Below are 25,373 nucleotides of genomic sequence, written 5' to 3'. Positions count from 1 at the left end.
ACCTGGGAGACCTAACTTGCCGCTAGCCCATTGCCTGGCTGGGGCAAGTTGCTTTGTGGCTCCGTGCCTCGGTTTCCCCATCTGTGCAATGGGGATAACAACACTAACCTCCTTTGTGGAGTGTTTTGAACTCTACATGTGAATGCCACTCCATAGAACAAGGTCGGGGGAGGCAAGATACGGCCTGCGGGCCAGATCCAGCTCACCAAGCCTTTGGATCTGGCCCGGAGTCCGTATCCTCTCCTGCATCCTAAACTCCCTTCTGCACCCAACCTCCGTCCCTGACCCTGCACCTCCTCCATAGAAAAGTGCAGCCCTTGACCACTTACCAAAATCTTGGAGTGGGCCCCCAGCAAAAATGATAGCCCACCCCTGTGCTAGGCACTACTATTCTGAGTAACCCCAATGGTTAGGCCAAGCCAGGGTCAAGGATCCCAAAGGAACTCACATGCCAGTTCCCTCTCCAAAGAACTGTGATTGTTGTAGTTGGGGGGGCAGTTCCTGTTCTTTTTGGGTCACTTTCTCAGACTTCCCTGGGGCCCCTCTGCTAGAGCTAGAGCAATTCATGGAGGGTAGGTCCATTAATGGCTATTAGCCAGGCTGGGCAGGAATGGTGTCCCTAGCCTCTGTTTGTCAGGGTCCGGGAATGGGTAACAGGAGAGGGATCACATGTTTTAATCTGGCCCTCCAGCTCCAGGGTCTGGGGCTTGCCCTGCGTGCCATGGAAGCAGCAGCATGTCCCCCCCCACTGCTCCAACTCCTAGGCCTAGAGGTAGCCATAGGGTTCCATGTGCTGCCTCTGCCCCAAGCACCGCCCCCACAGCTCCTATTGGCTGGGAATCACAGCCAATGGGAGCTGCAAGGAGGGCAGAGCCTAGAGACACCCAGAAGGGGAACATGCTGCTGTCTCTTGAGGAGCTTCGTGCAGCCTGGAACCTGCACCCCTGAGCTCCCCCCCCCACCCCCCACAACACCTGTCCCAGTCCAGGGCCCCCTCCCATCCTCCAAACCCCTCAGTCCCGGCCCAGAGCCCCCTCCAGCACCCCAAGCCTCTTATCCCCACCCCACCCTAGAGCTCGCACTCCCAGCTACAGCCTCATCCCCTCTCGCATCCAACCCCCAGCCTGCAGCTCCTTCCAGCACCCTGAACTCCTCGTTTCGGGCCTCACCCCAGAATCCTTGCCCCCTCCCACACCCCAGCCCCAATTTCATGGGCATTCATGGCCCTCCATACAATCTCCATAGCCTCATGTGGCCCTCTCCCTCCCGCACCCTGCTCCAAGGGGAAAGGAGGATTCGTATGTGTGTGCCGGGAAATAAACCCGACATCTTGGCTTTCTCTGTGTCTTCCACTGGGGCCCGATCCAGCACCCTCTAAGCTTAAGTCGGCAAGCGCCCTGCTGTGGGTTGGATGGATCCGCTCAGCCACTGGCCAATGGAAGTGCGAGCACCCTGGCTTGGTGCGTAAGTTACCGTCTCTCTCTCTCTCTCTCTGGGCAGGGTTGTGAAGATTGGTTCCCTGGAGTGGTATTATGAGCACGTGCGATCCCGTTTCAAGCGGTTTGGAAGCGCGAAAGTGATGCGGTCGCTCTACGGCAGGCTGCAGCACGGGCAGAACATGAATCCAGCATTGCTAGGTAGGGTGACAGGCTGTGCTCCTTTTCCTCTGCCTCGCAGGCTTGTTTCACGAATGGCTGTGCGGCCCCCTGTCGATATCCAACACCCATACGTAAGCGCCTACGAACGGCCATGGGCCATCAGGCCAAGTGTCCTGTCTTCCAGCCCTGACCAGAGCCAGATGCTTCCGAGGCAAGATTGAGAACAAGACAATTATTCAGCATCAACTACAGGTTGAACCTCTCTAGTCCGGCTCCCTCAGGATCTGACCGGTGCCAAACCAGAGAATTTGCCAGATCATGGGAGGTCAATATTGTCTAGCAGCATCACCAACACTTCCACTGCTTACTGGGCGGTTGGAGGATATTTAGGAGGTAAATTAGAGATAAATAACAGCACCGGACACTGAGAACCAGGACAGGTGGCTGTAAACAAACTTTATGGGACCGCGGGAAAGTTGGCCATGAAAAGTGGACATCTGGCTCACTAAAATCATGCCAGACCATGGATATTTTGGGACCAGAGCATTCTGGACTAGAAAGGTTCAACCTGTAGTTCCAGCATCTGGCAATCAGAGGTTTACATGCTACTGTTAGTAAATGAACCAAGATTCAATTAATTTGGAGTCATTTAGTTTCTCTGCCACTGACTTTCCTCCATAACCTCTGGCAACTCTTTTAATCATTCTTTGCGTCAGTTCCCCAGCTATAACATTTGGATTGTCTCAAGCAGGGACTGAAACTAGGTAAAATGTATCCCGGGCGCAACTCTATTGATTCCAGGGGAGAATGTGGATTTGTGTGGGTATGTATATACACATGTATGTGGTGCAAATATACAAATATACAGATATGGTGCTTTTCAACCAATATTTGCACTGTTGTTTAAAATATCGCTAAGCCTGTAAGGAGGAGTTAGTCCTAGACTAACATTCATGCTTCCTGGTGCAAAGAAACCCAGAGCGTGGCTGCTTTTAAATAATCTACTTGAGTGGAGTGAGGGCAGTTTGCACACGTTGAGGTGCTAGGCCTGCAGTAAAAGGCCTTTCTCATCTGCTCCTGTTTTCCGCACGCTGATAAACGTTTGCATACTGATTTGCCAGCAGGTGGCAGTGTTAGACAGCATAGCGATTCCCCAGGGGTCACCGATGCCTGGTACAAGATTAACAAGCGCATCTGCTGAAGTTGCTGTCAGAATTAAACTCTGGGGATCGGATCGCACAGGAACCAAAGGGCAGTGTGTGGGGGATGCGAATGAGAGAGAGTGTCCCTAGCGCCTGGCAGGTATCAAAGAGACCTGCAGTAAGTACAAAATGGGGGAGGGAGAGCGAATTCAGGGCACATTAGCATTTAGAACATCCCGGCTCTTCTAGACGGAGCATAAGGAGTTACCGACTCTTGTAATTTTATCCTAAGTCTTGCCTTATTTGGTGCTTTGCTTTCAAGCCCTAACTCCTGGAACCTTGTAAGAATCTCCGCTTCCCTTTTTTTAAAAAAAAAAACCCCTCCATTTCCAGCCTTTCTGGTTGCAGAGCAAAGCTTGATAAACTAACCGAAGCATAAACCCTAGGCTTAAAAAACACAAGGCAAATAAAAAAAAAAAATCCCAACGTTTTTATTTTATTTATTTTTTAATCTCATGAATTTGAAGCCAATTGCATGATTTTTCGGGCACAGCTCGTTGGGGTTGGCGATCTTGGATCAACCGAGATCCATGAAACTGATCCTACCATTGCTAAGGCCTTTGGACCAGGTCTTTGTTATTTTCAAGAGGCCTGAGAGTATTTAAATATGCGTTTGCAATGTGGCAGGCCAGGACTGGATTTATCAACCAAGCTACCATCGGCATGGTACAGCCACCTCTCTAAGGGTATGTCTACACTAGGCCCCTAGTTCGAGGCTAATGTAGGCAATACCCTAGGGAGGCTAATGTAGGCATTCGAAGTTGCAAATGAAGCCCGGGATTTAAATATCCCAGGCTTTATTTGAATGTTCCTGTCCGGTCACCATTTTGAAATTCCACTAGTCCGAAGTAACTGACTGCGGCTACACGCGGCAGTGAAACAGTTATTCGAACTCAGTCCTTAGTTCAAATTAACTGTTACGCCTCATTCCAGGAGGAGTAACAGTTCATTCGAACGAAGGACTGAGTTTGAATTACCGTTTCACTGCTGCGTGTAGCCACGGGCAGTTACTTTGGACTAGTGGAATTTAAAAATGGCGACCGGACGGGAACATGGAAATAAAGCCCGGGATATTTAAATCCCGGGCTTCATTTGCAACTTCGAATGCCTACATTAGCCTCCCTAGTTCAAAATAGGGGGCTAGTGTAGACATACCCTAACTCTGTAACAATGGCCTGCTGCCACTGTGACATAGTATTTCTGCTGTGTCCTTAATGCAAACGGGTCCGGTTGTGTATGGTGGTGTCAGGGTGGCGGAATTATTTTCCTGCCATGAGGAGCCAGATAATAGTGTGCAGTAATGCCGTGGGCATACGTTAATTAAACCTGCATGCCCTTGTTCATTTCCAGAGTCCACTCATTCCCAGAAATATAATTAGAAGCACATGGTGCAGTTATGTTAATTTCATACTGTTTTCTAGATCTGCAGAGCACTTAGCAATATACCCGAAAAGCATTTAAATGTATAGTTTAAAGCAGCACAAAGGGAATACTGAAATGAGGATGAAGAATTATGACTTGCTTCGTCCTTTTTCATCCCAGAGGGGATGGTAACATTTCGTTTTCAATTGAAGACACAGGTAAATTGGCAGGCTTCTTTCGCTGGAGTTACTCATCTGATAATAACTAGGATTGACTACGGGCAGCGTGATAGAGGAGGGCTAGGCCTTAGTGGCTTCTGTGGCATCTTTTCATCCAGCAGAGACACTGCCAAGTCCTACATGCTGCAGGGAATGGAACTGTAAGCGTGTGCGTTTCATCCAATTGAAACTGACGGGACTGCTCGAATGCTCAACATGTAGCTTAATTACACAAGGGAGTCAGGGTCTTAAGTGGTTGATAATGTTGTCTGAAAAATGCCCAAGTATATCGGTCTGTCCTCCTTTCCTTCCCTGCCTGGCTTGAGACACACAGGGAAATGAATGAGTCTTGCAGCATGCCTTGCACTTCAGAAGTGTCCGCCCCACTGGGGAAGGGATCTGAACAGCGGAGGAGTGTACCCGCCAAGATCGGCCCCTGCCAGGCAGCTGCGGATGGTTCGCACTCATGCCCAGGCTCCTTGTGACCATCACTTGTCTCAGTCTGTCATCAAGGCCTAAACCATTCAGAGCCTCTCTGGCCGCACCTGGCGCCTGCAGCCTGCCAGTGTAATCCCAAGGCCCGGGAGTGACTTTACAAGCAAGGGGCCGCTTTCTGCCCCAGCTGCGGTTTCTCAGTGGCGGGAAGGCAGAGCCTCATGCAGGGGTAGCCAGCTGGCAGATTACCGAGTCTGCCTCCTGCTGAGCGTGGTTGGGCGGTTGCTTGGTGTAACAGATCTGTAAAAAGTGTTTCTTTTCCCCCTCGGCTTTTCTTTGCCCTTAGGTGTCCACGACAGAGTTTACAGCTTGCCAGACATCAACCGTAAGTCAGCTTTTCAGTGCATCTAACAGGAAATGGTAGCGGGGCTGGCTCTCACTGTGGGCATCCCCAAATCTGCTTTCCTGGTTCTTTTGGCTCCCAGAAGCCCAGAACTGTTGTACACTTTGAACAGTGGATATCGGGGGGATAGGGGTTGGAAAATTGGAGTCTCCGTACGTTCAGTCTTTCACTCTAACCTGCAGTGGGGCAGCCGTGCTCCGAATCACGTGCTGAACTTTAATAATGTGAGTCATCCTGTGTAAGACGGTGGGACTACACGTGTTTAAAGTTAGGCAGTGAGAATCACAATGGCTCCCATTCCTACGGACGGGTGTTTCGTCCCTCTCGGGGTTGGCCAACGAGCTCCCCAGGAATTTTGCTGTTTGGGGTTGTGCCTTTATCTCTGCTTTCCGAAGCAGTATGGAGTAGGGGTGTAAAATCCCATTTCAATGTAACGTTTAACTGGGTAATCGCTTACACCGGGGCTGCTCCAACCCCCACTCACCTGCCACAGCCAGATTAACACAGAGTGCTGAAGAGGTCTAGATTTTCTATTCATAGTCCCTGCCATACAGGGCCAGTGAGAATCAGGAGGAAAACTGTACTGGACCGGATTTAGAGGTGAAAATGAGCAAATCTACACTGGGGTAATGGATGCGTTAGAGTCAGTAGCTGAGACTCAGTGAGGTTCTCTGAGACTCACGCTAATCTCCTGTCCCATAATTTAACATGAATTTGGCCTAGTGAGTCCGTGGTGGGGCATTTCATACAGCAGAGAGCTGGCAGATGGGTCTGCAGCAGGAACAGCGGATAGTCAGAGAGTGTAAGATAATATAAGAAGACAAGGAACCCACGGCCACACACATCACTGTCACCAAGACACGTGTCTGGGCCCGTCGGTACCTGGAACGCTGGCCTCTATCTCAGCTAAAGAAGGCCTCCTTTTGTGGTACTAGGGTGATAGTGGGCAATCCGTGGACCAGCCGCTAGAGGGAGACATGCTCCCACGCTAAGGCAGGGTGTTGGAAAGCATGGGTGAAGGCAAGAGGCCAATAGGAGCAGGAGCTGGCTGGAAGAGGCGCTATGAGAGAAACACCAGTTAGGGACGAAAGTCAGGGTGCCATCTCTGAGACCTATTGGCTTCCCCCTCTCCCATCATCAATAAAAAGGTCCTCGTGCCAGCCATTGCTAACTGTTAGGGAAATATGCGGAAAGTCATTGGACACCCCCCCATAACACAATAAGTGTATTTTACCATTGTGTACCCCCAAAGACCCTGACCCCATAACACAGCAAGTGTATACTCACACACAGACCCACATCCCATAACATACACAATAAGTGTATTTTTATGTTTAATTGTTTAGCAAATTACATGTTTTCATCAGCAACCCCGGCAATAGGAGTCAGGCCAGGCGGGTTAAAAGCCAGCCAAGTAGCAACCCAAGAGCAGCCAAGAGAGCATGTCGCTCTGGCCAGGGAATGGCTGGATTTCTTCCGCCAGCCGCTCGGCAATCCGGCCGCTGGGTGCCAAGCCCTTGATGCACGTTTCCTTGTGCCCTCTCCAGGGGAGTGCCAGTGGCGCGCCGGCAGCGGGGTGGGCACGGAGAGCGAGGACGAAGACGCCCTCGTGGACGGCGCGGAAGCTGAGCACTACACGAGGGTGAGCGTTTACCGCGGGGGCCGGGCCCTGTCTCGTTCTGCAGCGTGGGCTGCGCTCTTCTCCACTCTGGGCTGTCCTGGCTGCGGGGAGCCGTCTCTGCCATGCTCGGCCTAGTGGGCACAGCTCTAGGCTGATCTGGGTTCTCGTCCTGGGTCTGCTGGGTAACCTGCACGTCCCCTCTGTGCCTCGGTCTCCTTCTCTGTACATTGGGGATAATAATCTTGACCTTCCTTTATACAGCACTCTCAAGATGAAAATGAGCTAGCTCTTGGTGAATAGATTCTACCCGTCGCATTTCATTGGGTGCCTTTTCATACCATAGGTCAGCCTCTTAGCGAACTTCAGTACCGCTCCCCTCCCACCCCCATTACATCATTGGCATTGTCTGGGGAGACAAGTGTTTGTTTCAGTTCCTCTTCCAGAAGTACAGTCACTTCGTTCAGTCTAAGCTGTTCAAGGCATAAGCTGTCCTTCCTCAGAACTGTGTGCGTACTACGGCCCTTACAGCGGCACAGCTGTCTCACGGCAGCGGCACTGCTGTAAGGTGTCCCGTGGAGCTGTCACACACACGCACACGCGCTCAGAGCAGCAGTAGCTATCCCAGCGGGAGAGCCTCTCCCTCCAACATAGCACCGCTCACCCCGGCGCTTCTGCTGGTGACACATCAGCCAGGGGTGTGATTTTTTTTTTTTTCCCACACCCCTGTCCAACAGAAGCTTTGCCAGTGCAGGCACCGTCTCATTTTGGGTGAGGATCTCATAAAGGGGCGTGGGCCTCTGGCAATGAAGGGTAAAACTCTGCATGTGCCAGATAAATGGGATCTAACTGCAAAGCTGCAAGAGGTGTTTTAAGGCGCGGAGAGGGCCTGGCCTCCTGGCTATTCTGGAGTGATCCCCGGGTGAAAAGGGGACATTTTTGGAGGATTCCCACAGCAGCTGTTGGAATTCTCTGCGGCATTGGAGCCAATCTCACTTCTCCATAACTCTTTAATCAGGGTCTCATCCACAGCCCAGCAAAGTGTGGTCTTGAGCTAAAGATCGCTGAATTCAAGGGGAATCTTTCTGTTCACGTCCAAGTATGCGGGCATGGACCTTGCTCATCTGATCCATGGCACTATTGGCTGGCGTTCCCACCCTCATGTGCACACCTAGCCTTGAACCAGGAAGAAATGTGATCCCCCTTTCTGCCCTCAGCCACCCATAATGCTCCATGGATGTGTTAGCAGGGCGGCCTGGCAGAAAGCGAGCCACGTTCCCTCCCTAAATCCAATCCAGCAAACCTGCACCGTGAGCCACCAGGAGAGAGGAAAACACCCCCCCAGGAACATAGGCAGAGAGAGGGCGTACTGGGCAGAGTCCCCTTTTTAAGGCTGAGTTGTGTTTACCATGAATTATGCTTTCTTGCACTTTCTATGCTTTCTAAGATGCGCAAGACAAAGCGCCTGCTGTCTGTCCACCCCTTTGATTTTGAGTTGGACTCAGAATATTCTGCTCAATCACGTCGTCAGTCTATGCAGCTTTCGCAAACTCCGGTCAACCAGGATGGCTTCCAGGTACTTGGGCGGTGGTAAGGGATTGCTGTTCTCTCCTTCCTTGCTCCCTCCGGTTTCTTCTCTTCCGCGTGGAGTTTCCAGCGAGGTGATGCTGATTAGCTTCTGCCCTTGCTTTCTTTTCTGCCACATGGACCTTTCTTCCGAAGGCCGCTGAGGACTGGGGAGCTAGGCGGCAGGAGATTCAGAAGAGCTTGTGGCTGCTGATCTCATTTTCTTCTGGGTTTTATCACTTTTTTTGAACAGGCCCCTGCAGGTTAAGTCTGTTTCTTGGTGCTCCCACAAGCACACGTGCTCAATTCATGCCTAGCCTCCACGGTAAGGGATGAAGTTGGCTTCTTGTGAGTCCAGCCAGCTTCTCTGGCTGGAGATGGAGAGCAAGGCAGGTTGGGAGTTGTAGTCCTTGTGCCCAGCCCTGCAGCACTGGTCCTGGCACAGCTTGTTGGGGAAAGGAGCAGGAAATGGAACAATAACATTTTGTTTTAAAAGTTAACCAAAGCTTGGCGATTTCAGACTCTGAAATGAGGTTGATGAAGATTTTGGGCCAAACCATTTAGGATGGTTCTAGCCTGTCCTCAGGACAGGCACTGTGACCGCAGCCTGTGAGGAAACCGTATCTTTAGAAAGCATCCAAATAGAATCCGGATTTGGGGAGCCATGTTAGTGCTGAATCGGTAAACGGACTAGACACTTGAAAAGCATAGATGTGTGGGCAGAGATTGTCAAAGCTGCTTAGGGGATTGTGAGACCTAGTTCCAATTAGAACGGTGAGGTGTCTAAATCCCTTTAAGCAACTATTTCAGATGCCTCCTGTTTTTAGATGGTGGTTCAGGAATTGGAAGTAGAAAGTGGCTCCATTAATTTGCCGGTGCGGGGAGGGGGGAATAACCTGCAAATATTTTGCTCAGAAGTGGTTTGTGGGACCAGACAGCCCACTGTCTGGTCCTGACCAGTGTCCCCTTTCGTCAGCCGTTCCCAGATTTCCCAGATGCCGGGGAGGACCCCTCCCGGAAGGAGACGATGGTCGCAGAGGCAGACCTGGCTGCCGTGTTCCACCAGATCCTGCAGGAGCAGGGGCAACACGTCACCCCTCCAGAGCAGGAGTTTAGCACCGAGCTCCGGCTGACCGTGAACTCCCAAAGGAAGAGCATGGAAAGAAATCCCAAACTCGGTAGGCCACACTGACAAGGGTCCGTCTGTCCCAGCTGAGGAAGAGCAGCTGGCCTGCAGTCCTCTCGGAATGGAAACGTTAGGGGTTCAAAAATAACTCACCTATGACATCACAACACAAAACCCTAACCACGCATTTGATTGGCACGTGCAAATCCGCTTACACAGAGAGCTGGTCTTTTCTAGCAAGGGCTGTCACTTACCTATTCCCCAGCCTGACTCCCTCCCACTCTAGGTTGTGCTAGATCTCGCAGGCCTTCCTTACTTAGCAGGTCAGATGAAATAAAAGTGAACAGGAGTGTGGTAAGCAAGACACAAGGAGTCCTCCTTCTGCTCTACTTTGAGCTGATGAGGCCTCAGTTGGAGTATTGTGTCCAGTTCTGGGCACCCCATTTCAAGAAGGAGGTGGAGAAATTGGAGAAGGCCCAGAGAAGAGCAACAAAAATAATTCGAGATCTAGAAAACATGAGCTATGAGGGAAGACTGAAAGAATCGGGATAGTTTAGTTTGGAAAGGAGAAAACTGAGAGGGGACATGATAGCGGTTTTCAGGTGTCTAAAAGGGCGTCACAAGGAGGCAGGGGAAAAATTGTTCTCCTTGGCCTCTGAGGACAGGACAAGAAGCAATGGGCTTAAACTGCAGCAAGGGTGGTTTAGGTTGGACAATAGTTGGACAGGGTGGTGAAACACTGGAATAAATTGCCCAGGGAGGTTGTGGAATCTCCATCACTGGGGATATTTAAGAGCAGGTTGGACAGACACTTGTCAGGGATGGTCTAGACGGTGCTTGGTCCTGCCACGAGGGCAGGGGACTGGACTCAATGTCCTCTCGAGGTCCCTTCCAGTTCTAGTGGTCTAGGATTCTATTCTATTCCCTGCCCTGAGCTTCCAGTGACTTGAACCCATTCTGCCCCCAAAGACAGCCCATGGAACGAGCGGCACCGACCCCAGTACTCAGCGGATATGGACACTTCCGATGACGACATCAAGGGAGCCCAGAAGTTCCCTGTCTACCAGACCCACCACGTGAAACGCAGGAACAGAGCCTCCTCCCAGGAGAATATAAACTACTCTGGAAACCAGGTAACCAAGGGATGGTAACCCATTCCCAGTGGCACGTGGGATTATCTCCGTGGCTGGGATGCCACAAGCTAAGTCACCCGTGAAGCGTAGCCCATGCAGGATTGTTCAGGCAGGTGGGGCTTTGCTGCAGTAAAACAATAACCTTCTCCAGATCATTATGGAGTGGGCAGCCGTGCTGGTGGACCATGGCAGGGCAGAGAGAGCACTCTCTGTGCAATCAAGAAAGCAGCTCCCACTGCCTGTACCACGGCAACCACTTCCACGCCTCACCCCACCACCCTGTTATGAAGGGCCAGGAATGCTGTGGCCTGGAGTAGAAGCACCAGACCCACAAGACCAGCGAGTCCCTGGTTATAGAGAGAATCCACATGCGGCTGGGTATGCTTGTTTTGCTGCCCCGCTGCATTGCCAGAGAGTCTAGGGCAGTGTTTCTTAAACTATGAGGCAGTCGGAGGTGTGCTGTGGAGAACAGAGTTCAAAATGGCTGCCCTTAAAGGGACAAGTGATTTTTTTTTTCCTCAACAAAAAATCCTTGGTGTGCCACATTTTTAAAAAAAAAAAAAAAAAAAAGATTGTTTGATGTTCCTCGGTCTTAAAAAGTTTAAGAAACACTGGTCATGGGCCTATCTCTTAAGGTATTTTCCTGGTTCCATTTATTATGGCTGGCTCACAGGCACCTAGACAGTGCTGTCCCATGCCAGAGCATGGCCCATGTTCTGCTCGTGGATCCAGAAGGACAGCGGGTTGATTCCCGTGAGAGTTGCACCAGCATAAACAGGGGTGGCTCTGGTGAGGCACCTTTAAAGCCCTCTGATGCTGCCAAGTGATGTGCCTAGCCAGAGAAAGAACAGATCCGTCCATCTCTCCCCCCACCTTTTCACACTGAACGGCTCTGCGCCTCTCATCCCCACTCCGTCCTCTTCACCGCCCTGCGTTTGCAGCTCAGCAAGAAGAGGAAATGGAGTTCTACCTCACGCTGCCTTTAGCTGCAGTAAGAAGGCCAGCCTGGTCCATTTATTCTATAAGCTGCCTGTCATTCCTTCTGCACCAGAGAAAGACTCTACTCACCTTTACTGAATGGGTCAGTGCATTAGGAGCAGCTAAGGCCTTGGAATGGGATCACTGCTCCTTTCGTGATCCTCTTCTTCCTGAGTAGCGCCTGAAGTGTTCTAACTGCAGTCGGAAACGGGTGCTCTGCTCTGTCACTTACATGTGAGTGAGGCTCAGGGTGAAGCTGCAAATGGTGCTTATTCTCGGGTGGGGAGAAGGGAGTCTGGTTTTTCCCCCCCGGGGTTGAAGGCTTTAAACAGATTACAAAACCACAAGTTGAGTCAACAGACAGCCTTGCTCGTCTGCTGAATGAAAGCACACGCTGGTGTTTGGACAAACAGGTGTGAAGGTAACTCACAGGCTAATTTCCAATCTACATTTACAACAAGTGGAGCAGTCTAGGTTCTTTGCACATCCCAAACACCGGCTGCAATCAGTGGGCGTCTAGGTGGGGGAAACAAATATGCAATCTAACACCAAGAACATTAAATCTGAGGCTGACGTGCTGAATGCTAGTTTTAGTCAAGACTGCCTCAGTTCCTTCAATGCATACTGTAATTACTGCTGCCCACTGCTTCTGGAACAGCAATCTGAAGCCGTCAAGAGGTGGAGTGTCCACAGTTACCTTTGGGTCATTTGTGCCAATGGTTAATCACCCTGGCTGGTGTTTTTAAAAAAAAAAAAATCAAACCCTTGTGCCTTAGTCTTAGTGTAATCATTATGGCACGAATATGACTTTAAAATCCTCCACATTCTGACTTTAAAATCACAGGATTCTCCATAAAAGTTGGGGTGGAGGGTTCCTACTGGACCTCTGGTGTCTGAGTCTTTAAGGGCAGGATCCACTTCTTCAGGCTTTTTCTGCATTCATGAGACCTGGAAACTGTCTTTGTAAGAAGCTTAAAATAGAGATTCTCTCATAATCACCTGTCTCCAGGGATCTGTACGAAACAACGATATGAGAGCTGGCAACACTGGAATGATGTGTAAACACACAACTGGGCCCCTGTTTAGGGCCCAGTCCTTCTCCCATGGAAGTTGGTGCTAACGCTTCCACTGGCTTTAAGAGAACAGAAACAAACCATTCGACGGGACAGTACTTCCACTGTCATTTGCTTTTTGAACAGAATGTTTTATCAACTCTCCTCAGTTTCCCTCCAAAAATCCCCCTAGTCATATGTGTCTCAATGAAGTTACATGCTCCTGGTTTTCTCTTCAGTGTTTTTCTTTATATTTTTCAATGTTGGCACAACTAAAGGCTGGTCCAAACCCCCAGGAAATCAGTGGGCATAGACTCAGGTCCAAAGTGAACAGACTATATAATGGATGAACCAGTTTTCTGGGATACTTGTATGCGGAATACCCCTGTTGCCTGTTTCCAGTTCAGGGTCGAGATGATCTCACATGCAAAAGCAAACAAACAAGCACCCAATTTCTGGAAGGTTCCAGATGTCTCCTGGAGCAGATGACTTACAAGGAGAGGCTGAGGGATTTGGGTTTGTTTGGTCTGCAGAAGAGAAGAGTGAGGGGGTATTTCAGAGCAGCCTTCCACTCCCTGAAGGGAGGTTCCAAAGAGGATGGAGAGAGGCTGTTCTCAGTAGTGACGGATGGCAGAACAAGGAGCAATGGGCTCAAGTTGCAGTGAGGGGGGTCTAGGTTGGCTATGAAGAAAAACTATTTCCCTAGGAGGGTGGTGAAGCACTGGGACGGGTTCCCTAGGGAGGTGTTGAAATCTCCATCCTTAGAGGTTTCTAAGTCCTGGCTTGACAAAGCCCCGGCTGGGATGATGGAGTTGGGCTTGGTCCTGCTTTGAGCAGGGGGTTGGACTCGATGACTCCTGAGGACTCTTCCAGCCCCATGAGTCTATGAATCTTCATAGGGCAATTGAGGTTTTGGCTGCAGATCCTCAGCTGGTGTAAACTGTCCTTGCTCCACGGACGTGACCAGGCGAGGAGCTGTCCTCTACTGTCTAGTTTATGTTTAAAAACAACTTTCAGGGCCGAGCACTTGTCTGCCAGCCCTCGTCGTGCAGCACGATTACAGCTCCTAATGGAGATCGATGGGGGACGCACCCGCTCGACTCTGACTGGTGCTACCTAGACAGGCTTTGCCCAATTGATTGGAACCTTAAGGGCTAATCAGATTGTACCTTCAGCTGCATGACTGAGCTGTGGCAGTTTCACAGCACAGCTCTGTGTAACCGTATTACTGCTGAAATCGCTCAGCAGACCCCCGTCGCGCTCGAGGCTGAATCGTGCGCTCGGTTACACTCCTGTGACCTCCTGGACTTACGTGGGCCGGGGTGGTTGGAACAGAGGTACAATGCGGCCTTGGGAAGGTTTGGCTGTCAGGGACTCAGGGCGGACTTAGAGGCTAACCCAGTCTTAATTCCTGTTGTGGCTAGCTAAAACTTTCAGAGCTTGGAAGAACAGCCTCTGGTGTCCTCTAGGAGCCCTTTCAATGGCATTCTAGATTTCTAGGTGGGTTTTTTGTGATTGGACTTTCTAACCCCTTGGATTGTTAACACAAGGCCGTGCGGTGTCGCGCTTTCTTTCTAAGTCCTTCTCCAAGCGGGTGGTCAAGTTGTTGCCTTCTCCAGAGTCCTGAGTTACTTTCATTATCCACCCCAAGGGGAGGGCTTATATCTGGGAGAATTCATCCCCTAGATCAACTGCAGTACAGAGGTTAGCTACAGAATGGGAACCCAGTGATGCGTAAGAGATCATTGGCCTTCTGTAAGATCTGCGATTCTTAACCAACCACACCCACCCTGCCGTCTGCTAACTGGGAGAGAGGACACTGCAGAACGTCCAGTGTTTGTGCAGCTCACGCCGTCCTTCACGGCGAAAACGAGTGTTAGTCGTCACCCGCATCACCATCATCTTCATCACCAGTGGTCAGTCACCATCCGGGTAGCTCCCAAGGGGGGGGCGGCTCTTATAGCGTGTTATGCCCATTGAAGTTTGGATGTATGAAGCCCTTTTACCTCATTTTCTTATTTGAACTCCTACACCCCGGTATTTTGGGGGTGCTCCTCTCGCTGTGGGCCAGCGTGTTAATTCCCCTTTATTACAACCATCATGGGCAGGTTACCGCATAGATTTTTTTTTTCTGTTTCATCCCAGCTGCTACTCAGTCGTGTATTTTCTCAGACATTATCATCCAAACTCAGTGGTTATTTTCAAAATCTAAACATATCACAAACATTGATACAAGCTTGGCAGGTTTACTGTTAACTTACTTATGTCAACCCTAACTTATCCGTATAATACAGCAGTCTTTATCTAAAGCCTAATTTGGCTCAGTTAAATATCTTAGCCTGTAGGTTTCCTGCATTTCAGCTTCTAGCCTTAAGGTATCTTCAGGTATTAGTCTCTCATATCCATCTCTTTTAATGGATTAATTTATTAGTGACACAGCTACAAGGCTCATCCTGTTTATTGCCCCTGGTGCGATGTAAGCGCTGGTCACATCAAACTCAACAGTATTTACTGCGGCTTCACTTTAGAAGTTATTGGATTACCGCCTCTCTGAGAGTGTAGTGTTACTAAAGGTGCTTTTTACTAAGGATGATAATTACAGTCCTCTTTGCTCTCAAGTACCCATTTGTTACATTCATCTACTGAGCTTACTGTATTTTTTTAAGTGGCTGCAGGCACTCCAAGTTCTTGTAGGGATCTACTTAATCATCTATTAACAAATATAACAGTGACAGGCGAAGAAAAGAAGGAAGCGTTAAAAAAATGCACACATTTTTCTTTCTTGTTTCATGTGCTGGCCACTCATCTTTTAATGAGATATGGCTGATGAGAATGGGTTGTCACATGGAGAAGCATTTCCATTTACAACAGTTTTCATCATTTTTTTTTCTTACCTAAAAGAAAAAAAAGGCTTTTAGAAGGAAATATCATTATTTACCGAAAACACTGATTTCCTTTGAAATGTTCCAAATACTTTCTTATTACATGAAAATGTTTCATTTTGGCCTTTTGAAAATCAAAAAAGGATTTGTCTTCGGGTTTCAAGCTTTGAGTTTTCTACCCTACCTTGTCTTCATTGGCCAGACCAACCAAAACTACAGGCAGCCCTCACCATTCGCAGGGATATGTTTTTGAGCTCACCACAAATGGGGATATCAGTAAACACAGGGTGGCAGGCAGTGTTCGCAACACAAAACAACCACATTTTCCTTATAAAATGGTATAATGATGCAGTCGATTTAATATTTCCATGGGATAATGCAATAAACGCGTGTAGTAGCTAAAATTTCCCAGAGTGGAGTCATTGCAGCTTCAATTCCCTTTTCACTTTCAGGCTCCGTTGCTAGAACTCACTGAAAAAGCGTCATCACGCTGGGTCGTCTGCTTGAGTCGGCTCACCGTGAAGATGCAAAACCGCGCTAGCGAGGGCTTCCCATATATAAAACGGAAAAACGTGTTGGGTTTTGAAAAGCAAAAAGGAATGTTTTGGTTTTTAATAGGAAAAATCAGAAAATGTCAAAGGAGAGTCGTCTTTGGGTGGCTTTCCCTTCAAAAAATGTCCCAGAGAACAGGTACCTTCTTTCAAACATTTCCATTTCCACTGGTGTCTCAGGGTGTGTCTAGACTACCGGTTTTGTCGACAAAAGTGGACTTTTGTTGACAAAACTATACCTGCGTCTATACTACTGCCAAGTTCTGTTGACAGAACTCGGCAGTTTTGTCAACACCAGTAAACCTCATTCTACGAGGAATAACGCCTTTTGTCGACAGAGCTCTGTCGACAGAAGGCATTATTGCATCTACACTGTCCTTTGCGTCTACACTCTCATGTCGACAAAGCAGCTTGCTTTGTTGACAGAACTGGATGTAGTCTAGACGCTCTTTGTCGACAGAAGTTTTGTCAACAATATCTGTCGACAAAGCCTCCGTCAACAAAAGCCTGGACGTACCCTCAGAGAGGAGCCACTGGGGTGCTAGCTGGCTGAACGGTTTATTGGTGGGAAGTGGAGCTTAAACCAGACTTGAATCTGATCCAGTGTCTTAATGAACATAAAATGATTTTCTTTCTGACGCTGTTCACCGGCCTAGAGACAGTAATAATGGTTTGATGCTGTTGATCAATGACAGACTGGCGTCCACACTGTCGAAACAGAGGGCCAGCTAAAAAAATGCACCATGCCTCAGGAAATATAGCTGGGCAACTCCTCTACTGGAGAATTTCCCTTGTATGCTGCTGGTCCTGACTGACAAATAGGCAAACTTTACACTAGGCAAGCTGCTCTCCTGCCCTACCTCTCTGTGATGTGGGCATGTCCGATCCAAGTTGGCCATGAAGATTCAGATGGAACAAGTTCAAGGTGCTTGGAAAGCCATCCTCTTTTCCCTGCCTCATTCTACAGCAAGCTCCTTGGCTTGTACTCTTGAGTAGAAAGATCTATGCAAATAACTGGGTTTTTTTATTCACTGGCAATTTTCTGGAAATCCAGGGTTAGATAATGGTTTGCGTCCAAAAACACGCTTTTTGAATTTTTTTGTCAAAATGAGAGGCTGAAAACAATTCACCTCAGGTCGAACAAAAATGTTAATTTCAACCCCAAATGAAAAGCTTGGGCTTGATTTCAGGTGTGGGGGGGGAGAGATTGGGGGTCACTGTTGAAATCTTTTAAATAAAATGGACATTTGGGAATGAAAGTCATTTCATATTGAAAACATTGAACCCAGCGTGTCAAAACAAAACCTTTCCGGGGTTTTTTCCGATGATGGTTTTGACCAAAACAATATGACGGTGTTGATGTGGACTTGTGAAATGTTTCAGTCAACCAACATTTGCATTTCTCTTTCAAAAAAAAAATTTTTGGTGGGAAAATGTTGCTCAGCTCTACTTTTGATTCCCAGAGGCTCTTTTGAAAACCCTCATAGTCTTTCCAATGGTGACCTGTTCTCTATTTCATGCTTAGCCAGTGACACTGGTGATGGGCCCTGTCCTGCGCCATAGTCTCTGTTCTGTTGATTAGATCTGCCCTGTACTATATTCTCGGGCTGGTGATGGGACATGGTCTGTACTCTCTCTCTCTTTTCGCTGCCATAGATATTTGAGCTCAACAAGCGCATGTCTGCTATTGAACGCATGCTGAACCGTCTAGAGGAAAGAATCATGGTGCACTCAGAAGAGGTAACGGTGTCTGAGTTGGGGGCGTGGATTAGCTCCACTTTAATCCGTTCTCTGCGGGAACAAGGCTGTTTTATTTATATGCATCTGTTCCTGTAGGCGTGTAAACGCTTCCAGAATTGATGAGAATTCCAAGGTTACTCCACAGGAATCAATAGCAACATTTAAATGTACTAATCTGTGTGGTGCGAGTAGCAGATTCTAATTGAGGAGGACATTTGTCTTTTCCATGTGATTGCCCCTGTCTGAATGGCCATCAGAATGCCCTCAAGGAAGAAGATCAATTTAATTTTAAATTCTCTTGTGACATCGAATCAGCTGGTGCATGGATAGGTCACTCAGTGCTGCTTTGAGTTTCCAGTTGCAGAATATGTACGCGCTTCGTTTCCTTCACATAGGTGCAAAGTTAATTGATATAATAGTTGATCGCTCAGCAGAAGGGATAAAAACAATTATAAAGATTCACGCAGGTCTGGCTTGAATGGAGAGTAATTTCTCTCTGGTTAAAATTAAAGACGGGTTCAAGCTGAAAAGAGTAGTGCTTGCTCCAGATCTAAACATCATCAAAATGTGAGGGTGTTTGGAGCCACGATTTAAATGTGGTACCTCTCTAGAGCAGAGAAAATTACTTACCATTTTCCAGCTAACTCTGCTGAACTGCCCTTTTAATTTCTGTTTCTTCTTTTTTCCTTGGTGGAAAACTTTGACCCCTTTTTTTTTTTTTTTTTTTTTCCCAGCACAAATTTGAATTCCAAAATATTTTGGTCATAAACTGAAATATTTTGATTTGGAAATGCTTCTAGAGTGCCTCTTGGGAGTTGTCGTTTGTGTTCCTCCGTTCTCATTGGTATGCCAGGCTGCCTGGCCAGACTGTATCTCCCATAATGCACTGTTCTCTTTCGTCTTGCAGAAGGGAAGCAGTGCATCATGGGAGCCTACAGTCATGCTGCATGTCCAAGTGACAGCACTGTATTTCAGCATTTGGATTTCAGCCAAAATATTTCCAGTTTTTGACAAATCAAAATCTTTTGCAGAAAGTAGCAACTCAAATGTTGAATCAAAAATTCAATTTTCTGTCCAAAAAGAGTTTTGATGGAAAAATTTTCAACTGGCCCTATTTCTTCAGAGGTCAGTTCCTTAGGGCATGCTGCTCTCAGCTGCCAGGAATATACCTGTCCATCTCTGGATTGGATCGGTACTTTAGCCTGAGTTCTCGATTGGAGCTCACGTATTGTGAGCTACAGCCTGCCTCTTGGGTGAGTGGTAGAAGCTAAGTGGTGATTATGTAACCCTCCTTCACATGGTGTGGCTCTCTCTCCCACTGTGGTAGGGTCCTGTAGCTATTTGTGTCGGCACTGCATCTCAGGGAGAAGGGTGACTATTTTAGATCCAGAGGTGCTGGGTTTGAATTCTGCTGCCAACAAAAGACCCAAGAGCATTGCATTACATTTGATCAGATAAATTGACAGAATAAACTCTCTCCTTTATCCTTTTGCTCGCATAGAAATATCCTAGCAAAATGCAGGACAATGTAGCACTTTAAAGACTAACAAGATGGTTTATTAGATGATGAGCTTTCGTGGGCCAGACCCACTTCCTCAGATCAAATAGTGGAAGATCTGAGGAAGTGGGTCTGGCCCACGAAAGCTCATCATCTAATAAACCATCTTGTTAGTCTTTAAAGTGCTACATTGTCCTGCATTTTGCTTCAACTACCCCAGACTAACACGGCTACATTTCTAGAAATATCCTAGGAAGCCTAAACATACCCACACCATTCGGATCGCATGACCACCAACAGACTGAGCATTGCTTATTTTTCTCCTTCTAGTCTCCGGCCCCTGAGTCCCACACCGATCCCGATGTGGAAGAGGAGGAACTGAAGAGGAAGCTGGAAGAGTTAGCCAGCAACATCAGTGACAAAGAAGATTCTTCTGAGGAAGAGGAGGAAAGGGGGAAGGATGAACCACAACCGGAGATGAGTTCCTACAGCAGTGACCTGCCCAGTAATGCTCAGAAGGTAGCGTGCATCCTACCATCTAAAATTCAGTTCCCGTTCTCACGTCAGTCTCCATATTTCCATTTCTGTTCCTACTCTTCCTTTCCTCTTAACATCCTATGATGGCACCATAGACAATACCGACTGGCTTTTCCTGTGCCCTGTCATGGACACCCAGTGTTAGCAGCTAAGATCTTTGCCTCTTCACCTTGCCTGGATGGCAAGAGCATGGGACAGAGCGTGAGAGAGGGGCAGACCAGTTGTCCTCAACCTTTACCATACTGGCACCTCTCCCATGCCTGGTTTCCATCTTCCACTTAGCAAGAAGGGAGCGTACGGTGGTGCCGGAAGCTTGTAGTTGAGACAAAATAGTGGGAAGTGGTGAAAAAATGGAAGGTTTGCTCAATGTTGAGTAGGTGTGCGTGGCAGGGAGCCCAGGTCATTGGAGGGCTCCCTAGGGATGTGAAAGGTGACCTGGTTAACCATGAGGGGCTGGAGCAGCTCAACGGCCGCCGCAGGCAGAGGGCAGTTTCCACCTGTGGGGCCTGCTGCAGACAGGGGCGCTCCAGCCCAACCAGAGCCGTCCCGTCCACAACAGGCCTGGGCACACCACAGGTGGTGTGCAGGTCGCTCCAGCCCAGCCGCAACGGGTGGGGGAACTGCCCCCGCCCACCCCCTTTAATCGGTTAACCGGATAAATGTGGCGTTTAACCTGGTTAGCCAATTAAAGGGAATTTTACATCCGAGGCCACAAGCTTCATTTTGATTTCTGCCGCGTGGCGGACGGTGGCTTAGGAGAGAGGCGCCCTTCTCCCGGCAGCAGCGAGGTCCCTGCGTGAGATCATGCCAGCTCCGTGCTGTCGGTGGGGCGGGGTGCCAGGCACAAAGAGAAACCAGCCCGCGCCCGTGAGTCTCTGCGTCCGGGTGGACTGAGGTGGGCCCACACGGCGGGGTGGGGCAGAGCAGCGTTTGCTTCGGCTCTGAGAACCGGCCCACTCCAGCCTGAGCGAGAACGGCGGCAGTTCTGTGTCGCCCTGCGGCGCGAGCCCCACTCAGCTGCCCTGGGCTCGGAGACTCCCTGGGGCGGGGAGCGTTTCTGCAGTGCAGCCGTCCCACTTCCCCCATGCCCTCCCCCGCCTCACTGGCAGCTTTGCCAGCAGGCTGCAAATGGGGGCACCAGCGTGTTGTATCCACTGAAGGGACAGGGGCCCGGGCTGGTGCCATCCCAGCCGGGCACTCGGTGTTACTCAGGGCCACTCCAGGCTGCTCTGGGGATCAGGCTGGGTGTGGGGATTGGGTCTACCACAGCCCTGACCCTTGTCTGCTTCCTGAAGAGCAGGGGCAGGGCCTGAGGGGCTACCTCTGAGGAGATCTACTGCTCCTAGGGGGCCTAGATGGTTCTAATTATTAGCCCCCTAGGGAAGGACCCAGGGTCTAGCCTGCCCTGTGCTGGGCTGGCGCCTGTGTTGGCCCTGCCACGTACGTGCCCCTAGTCCTTTGCTGTGTGCTGCGCTGCCGGGGGCAGGGATCCCTTTTCCGCCCTCAGGCAGTAGCTGTTCTGTTCCGCGTCGGCGCCCGGGCAGCGCAGAGAGGCTCACGGCCTTACTCCACCCGAGACTGAGGGCTCCAGGCATCCTCGGCCCGAGGAGACTCATTCCCTTGTGTGCTTGTTCAGCTGAAAAGCCCCGGCAGACAAAGGCCCTCTGGGCTGTCAATACACCAGCCCCTCCTCAGAGAGATGAGCTCCCAGGTCCGTATTGTCCCCTCAGTCGATGACTCAGTGTGGCTGTGCTGACAGCTCCCGAGGCCGGGAAGGGATTCAAATATTAATTAAAGGAAGAGCGAGCCACCCAGGCCCTCGCCCAGCCGCCCTTTCCCGGCGAGGCGTTGCATGCGAACAGAGCAGGGGGGCCGGCATCCCGCTGGGTTTTAATGGCTCCTTTGTCTGGCGCACTCGGCAGCTCCCGGGGTGCCCTCTGGCCCGGCTCCTTTTAACGAGCGGCGCCACTCGCCGAGGAGCGAGACTGGGCCCGGGAGCACGTCAATGCCTGTGCCACGCCGCTTTCATCTGTCTGAGCCCAGAGCTGCGTCTCTTCTCTACGCAGCCTTTTTACTTGTGTCCATCTGATGCTGGGAAGCAGCCCTGGGTGGTGGAGATGGAGGTGACTCCGAGCGGGCGAGCGGCGCCGGAGTGGGGCGCCGGGGTGGAGCAAGTGCGTGCGTTTTGGGAGATCTGTGTCCCAGCCCAGGGCTGTAATTACATTCTAGGGACAGCCGGAATGTCACAGGAGTACGGAAGGTGCAGGTTGGGGTACAGCTCACTAGTCTCTTACCCACAATCCCCCGCCAACATGCTGTACCCTCGCTGAACAGCTCTATGCCCAAAAACTACTCAACAGAGTCCAGGTGGGGACGTGCTGCCCGAGTTCTCACAGTGCGTCTGCACTGACCCCTGTCTGTTCCCATAAATAAGAGCAGCTTCGGGTCTGCTCTGACTTTGGCAACTGGCTGCACGCTCATAAGAGCAGCCATCGGTTGTGAACAGGCAGACGCGGGTGCGTCCCAACCCCAACCCGCCCCCTGCACATGGGCAGCAGCAGTGGGCATTGAAGCTACCCAAGTGTTCGCCTTCGCCAAGGGGTTCTCCGGTGGCTAGGTCAGACCAGAGTCCAGTGACACAAAGTGGCCAACCAGAGGGAGTCTAGGCTATAGAGCAGAACTTGGCTCTGGGCTTAGAGTCAAGGTATCCCAGTTAGCTCTGCCTACCTCTTGGTCGCCAACCCGAACAGTAGCAGCTACAGTGTCTGCGGCTGTTATTCCCCGCTGCTTCGTTAAGGACATTTAGAAAATGCTTCTTGTTTAAAAAACTCCATGTCTTTCCAGAACCAACTTGATCTCTGGCTCCCGCCTTTGGATCTGGACTCAGAACACCCTAAAATCCAGATAGGTCCGAGTCCCGGTTTTGATTCAATCCATGTAACAGAGCGTGGGGCCCCTTTGCAAAATTTCTGATGCAGGTTTGCATTTCAAATGCCTCCAATGATGGGCTTAGGGGGGGAGGGTGTTTTTCTACTCCATATTAGCTTGGTGGGGGGGTATTCAACTTCACATTGACTCGAGGGGGGAGGGTGTTGTTCAACTCCACGTTGGCTCAGGAAGAGCCATATAAAAAGAAGGAACAGACATAGAAACAAACTCTTTTCTCCTATGACAAGCAGCATAGAAACGACGGATTTCTGTCTCCAAGCCCGGGTATTGACAGCCAGGATCGGGCCCACTGTAGCAAGAAGCCGTATGTTGCAATTAGGTGCTAAACGCTCTCCCTGTGCAGCATTCGAACTAGCCAGTTAGTGAGAGCCGTGCTTCCCTAGGATGCAGCCTGGGCCACGCAGGGAAAGAGGCTGAAAAAGGAACATAGTCAGGGCTGCCCACCGCGAGCAGCTGTGGCCTGATGAATCGGAGCTGAGTAGCATCAGGGACAGCTGCTGGGCTAGAGGGCTGGATGGGAGCGTTCCGCCCCGGGAACCCGTCCCGCAAAGAACAGCCACCCGCTTCCCCGGGCCGTCTGCTGAGAAGCAGCTGCCTCACGTGGAAAGCAGAGGCGAGATGAGCAAAGCGCCTGATGCAAGCGCCTGCTTCCCAGGGCAGCCGGGGCAGGGCCACAGCAGCGGGACACGTGCACCGGCTTCGTGGCTTACGGCAGGAGTGAGCGCTGTTCGTGTGGGGCCACACAAAGCTTCGGGGCTGTGCGGTTGTATAACTGAGCTGAATGGTGATGGGTATTGCCAGCCGCAGTGGTGGGGAGATGGCGGGGTAACTGTGAACTGCCACATGCAAACCAATAGCTCTACTACAGCTGGCTCCAGCCTTTTTAACCTCCCAGCACTCTGTTAATGTGAGATCGACCTCAAGCCCAAATCCCCTGGCCCCGCTTCCTTCCCGCCCCTTCTCTAAGGCCCTGCCCCTGCTCCACCCCTTCTCCGAGGCCTCACCCTGCTCGCGCCATCCCCCTTCCTCCCCCGCCTCACTCGCTTGCACCAGGCTGGGGTAGGGGGTTGGGGTGCAGGCTCTGGTCTTGGGCCAAGGGGTTTGGAGTGTGCGAGGGGCTCCAGGGTGGGGGATTGGGGTTCAAAGTGCAAGCTCTGGGAAGGTGTTGGGTGCTGGAGGAGGTTCAGGGCAGGGACGGGTTCAGGAAGCAGGCTCTGGCTGGGCACCGTTTGACTGAGACGGCTTCCGGGTGGTGGACAGGGGGGTTAAGGCGGCTTATTCCTGTCCTGGCCCTGCACCGACCCTGGAAGCAGCCGGCATGTGCCGCAACGGCTCCACAGGCTGCCCCTCATCTACAGGCGCTGACCCCACAGCTTCTACTGGCCACGGTTCCCCGTTACTGATCAGTGGGAGCTGCAGGCGGGTGTCTGCCGGCAAGGGCAGCATGTGGAGACCCCCGGCTCTGCCTCTCTCAGGGGCTGCAGGGACATGCCGGCCACATCCAGGAGCAGCAATGACCATTGGGATAATGACTCCAGCCACGACCGGTTCGGCATTTTAGAACGTGCCACGCAAAGAATCACATTGAGGTGTGAGAGAAATGAAAAGGATGAAATGCACAGACCAGTCAGAACCCAAAACTAACCCACACTGCAAGCAGTGAAAGTAACAGCAACCCCCCACGTGTGTGTTGGGCCGGGAGAGGAGAGGGACAGTGTGTGTGTGGGTGTGTGGGTGGGTGTGGGAGAGAGAGAGAGAGAATGACACACACAGTGTGCAAGAGTGACAGAGATGAGCATTGCCACGCTCCCTCCATCCCCTTCTGTGTGGAGATGGGGTACAGGGATGGTAAGAGGGGGACACCCTGACAGCCCCCCCATTCCCTCCCATACCCTGCCTAGCAAGCAAGAGGCTCCTGGGGGGCAGTTCCAAGACAGAGGGCAGGAGCAGCAGGACAGTGGGTGGAGGGGCAACTGAAGGGCCAGTGTTCGATAGCTTCCCGGCCAACCCAGTCAGGATCCCCTGTCAGAGGCTCCAATATCTACTGGAAGATCCCGATCTACTGGTTGGTGACCCCTGCTCTAATACTTGTATCGTGCAGCGCCTGGGAACCCCCGCTCAGTTCAAAGTCCTGTGTGAGGTGCGGTACGCACAGCCTGCGAGGCCAAAAGCTGCCCCCTTGCAGCCTTCTCCTGCCAGCTAATGGGAGCTCGTTTGGAGACCGTTCCTTTGTCACAGCTGTCCTCCACCAAGCGCCTTCTGCCATCAAAGCACTAGCTCCCAGCCACTTCCGTCTCTGGCTGAGAGCCCTCGAGGGACAATGGGAGAGCTTTAATTACAGCTCCTCGCCTCTGCCCGGTTGGAGCTGTCGCCTGTAGGGGTGGGCATGCTAATGCAGCTGTTTTCTCCGGCTGTGCGCGGGCTGCAGCTCCGGTTGTGTGTGGCGGGCCACGGAAGGAGCCAGGTCCAGGTCCTGGAGTGGAGCGGGCCAGCAGGAGGAAGCCCTCCAGGCTGGGAGGTGGGAA

General features: G+C 50.8%; 1 protein-coding gene across 8 annotated transcripts in view; it reads left to right on the top strand.

Annotated features, from left to right (window-relative positions):
* The window catches only part of MLPH (melanophilin), a 60,650-nt gene that overhangs the window by 22,986 nt on the left and 12,291 nt on the right, over positions 1-25,373 (top strand). For 3 of the 8 annotated variants that reach the window (XM_075934031.2, XM_075934035.2, XM_075934032.2), the window contains exons 4-11: positions 1,501-1,637; positions 5,162-5,200; positions 6,766-6,860; positions 8,284-8,412; positions 9,379-9,580; positions 10,498-10,661; positions 17,781-17,864; positions 19,693-19,881. In XM_075934031.2, the coding sequence (XP_075790146.2) occupies positions 1,501-1,637; positions 5,162-5,200; positions 6,766-6,860; positions 8,284-8,412; positions 9,379-9,580; positions 10,498-10,661; positions 17,781-17,864; positions 19,693-19,881 (1,039 nt within the window). The remainder of the gene's footprint in view (positions 1-1,500; positions 1,638-5,161; positions 5,201-6,765; positions 6,861-8,283; positions 8,413-9,378; positions 9,581-10,497; positions 10,662-17,780; positions 17,865-19,692; positions 19,882-25,373) is intronic. The other 5 variants (XM_075934034.2, XM_075934037.2, XM_075934033.2 and 2 more) reach the window with 3 other exon arrangements.

This window comes from Pelodiscus sinensis, chromosome 7 (genome assembly GCF_052426305.1).
Source record: "Pelodiscus sinensis isolate ZL-2025 chromosome 7, ASM5242630v1, whole genome shotgun sequence".
NCBI lineage: Eukaryota > Metazoa > Chordata > Testudines > Trionychidae > Pelodiscus > Pelodiscus sinensis.
Note: the sequence above shows the minus strand (reverse complement) of the source record. Positions and strands in the feature narration are given on the sequence as shown.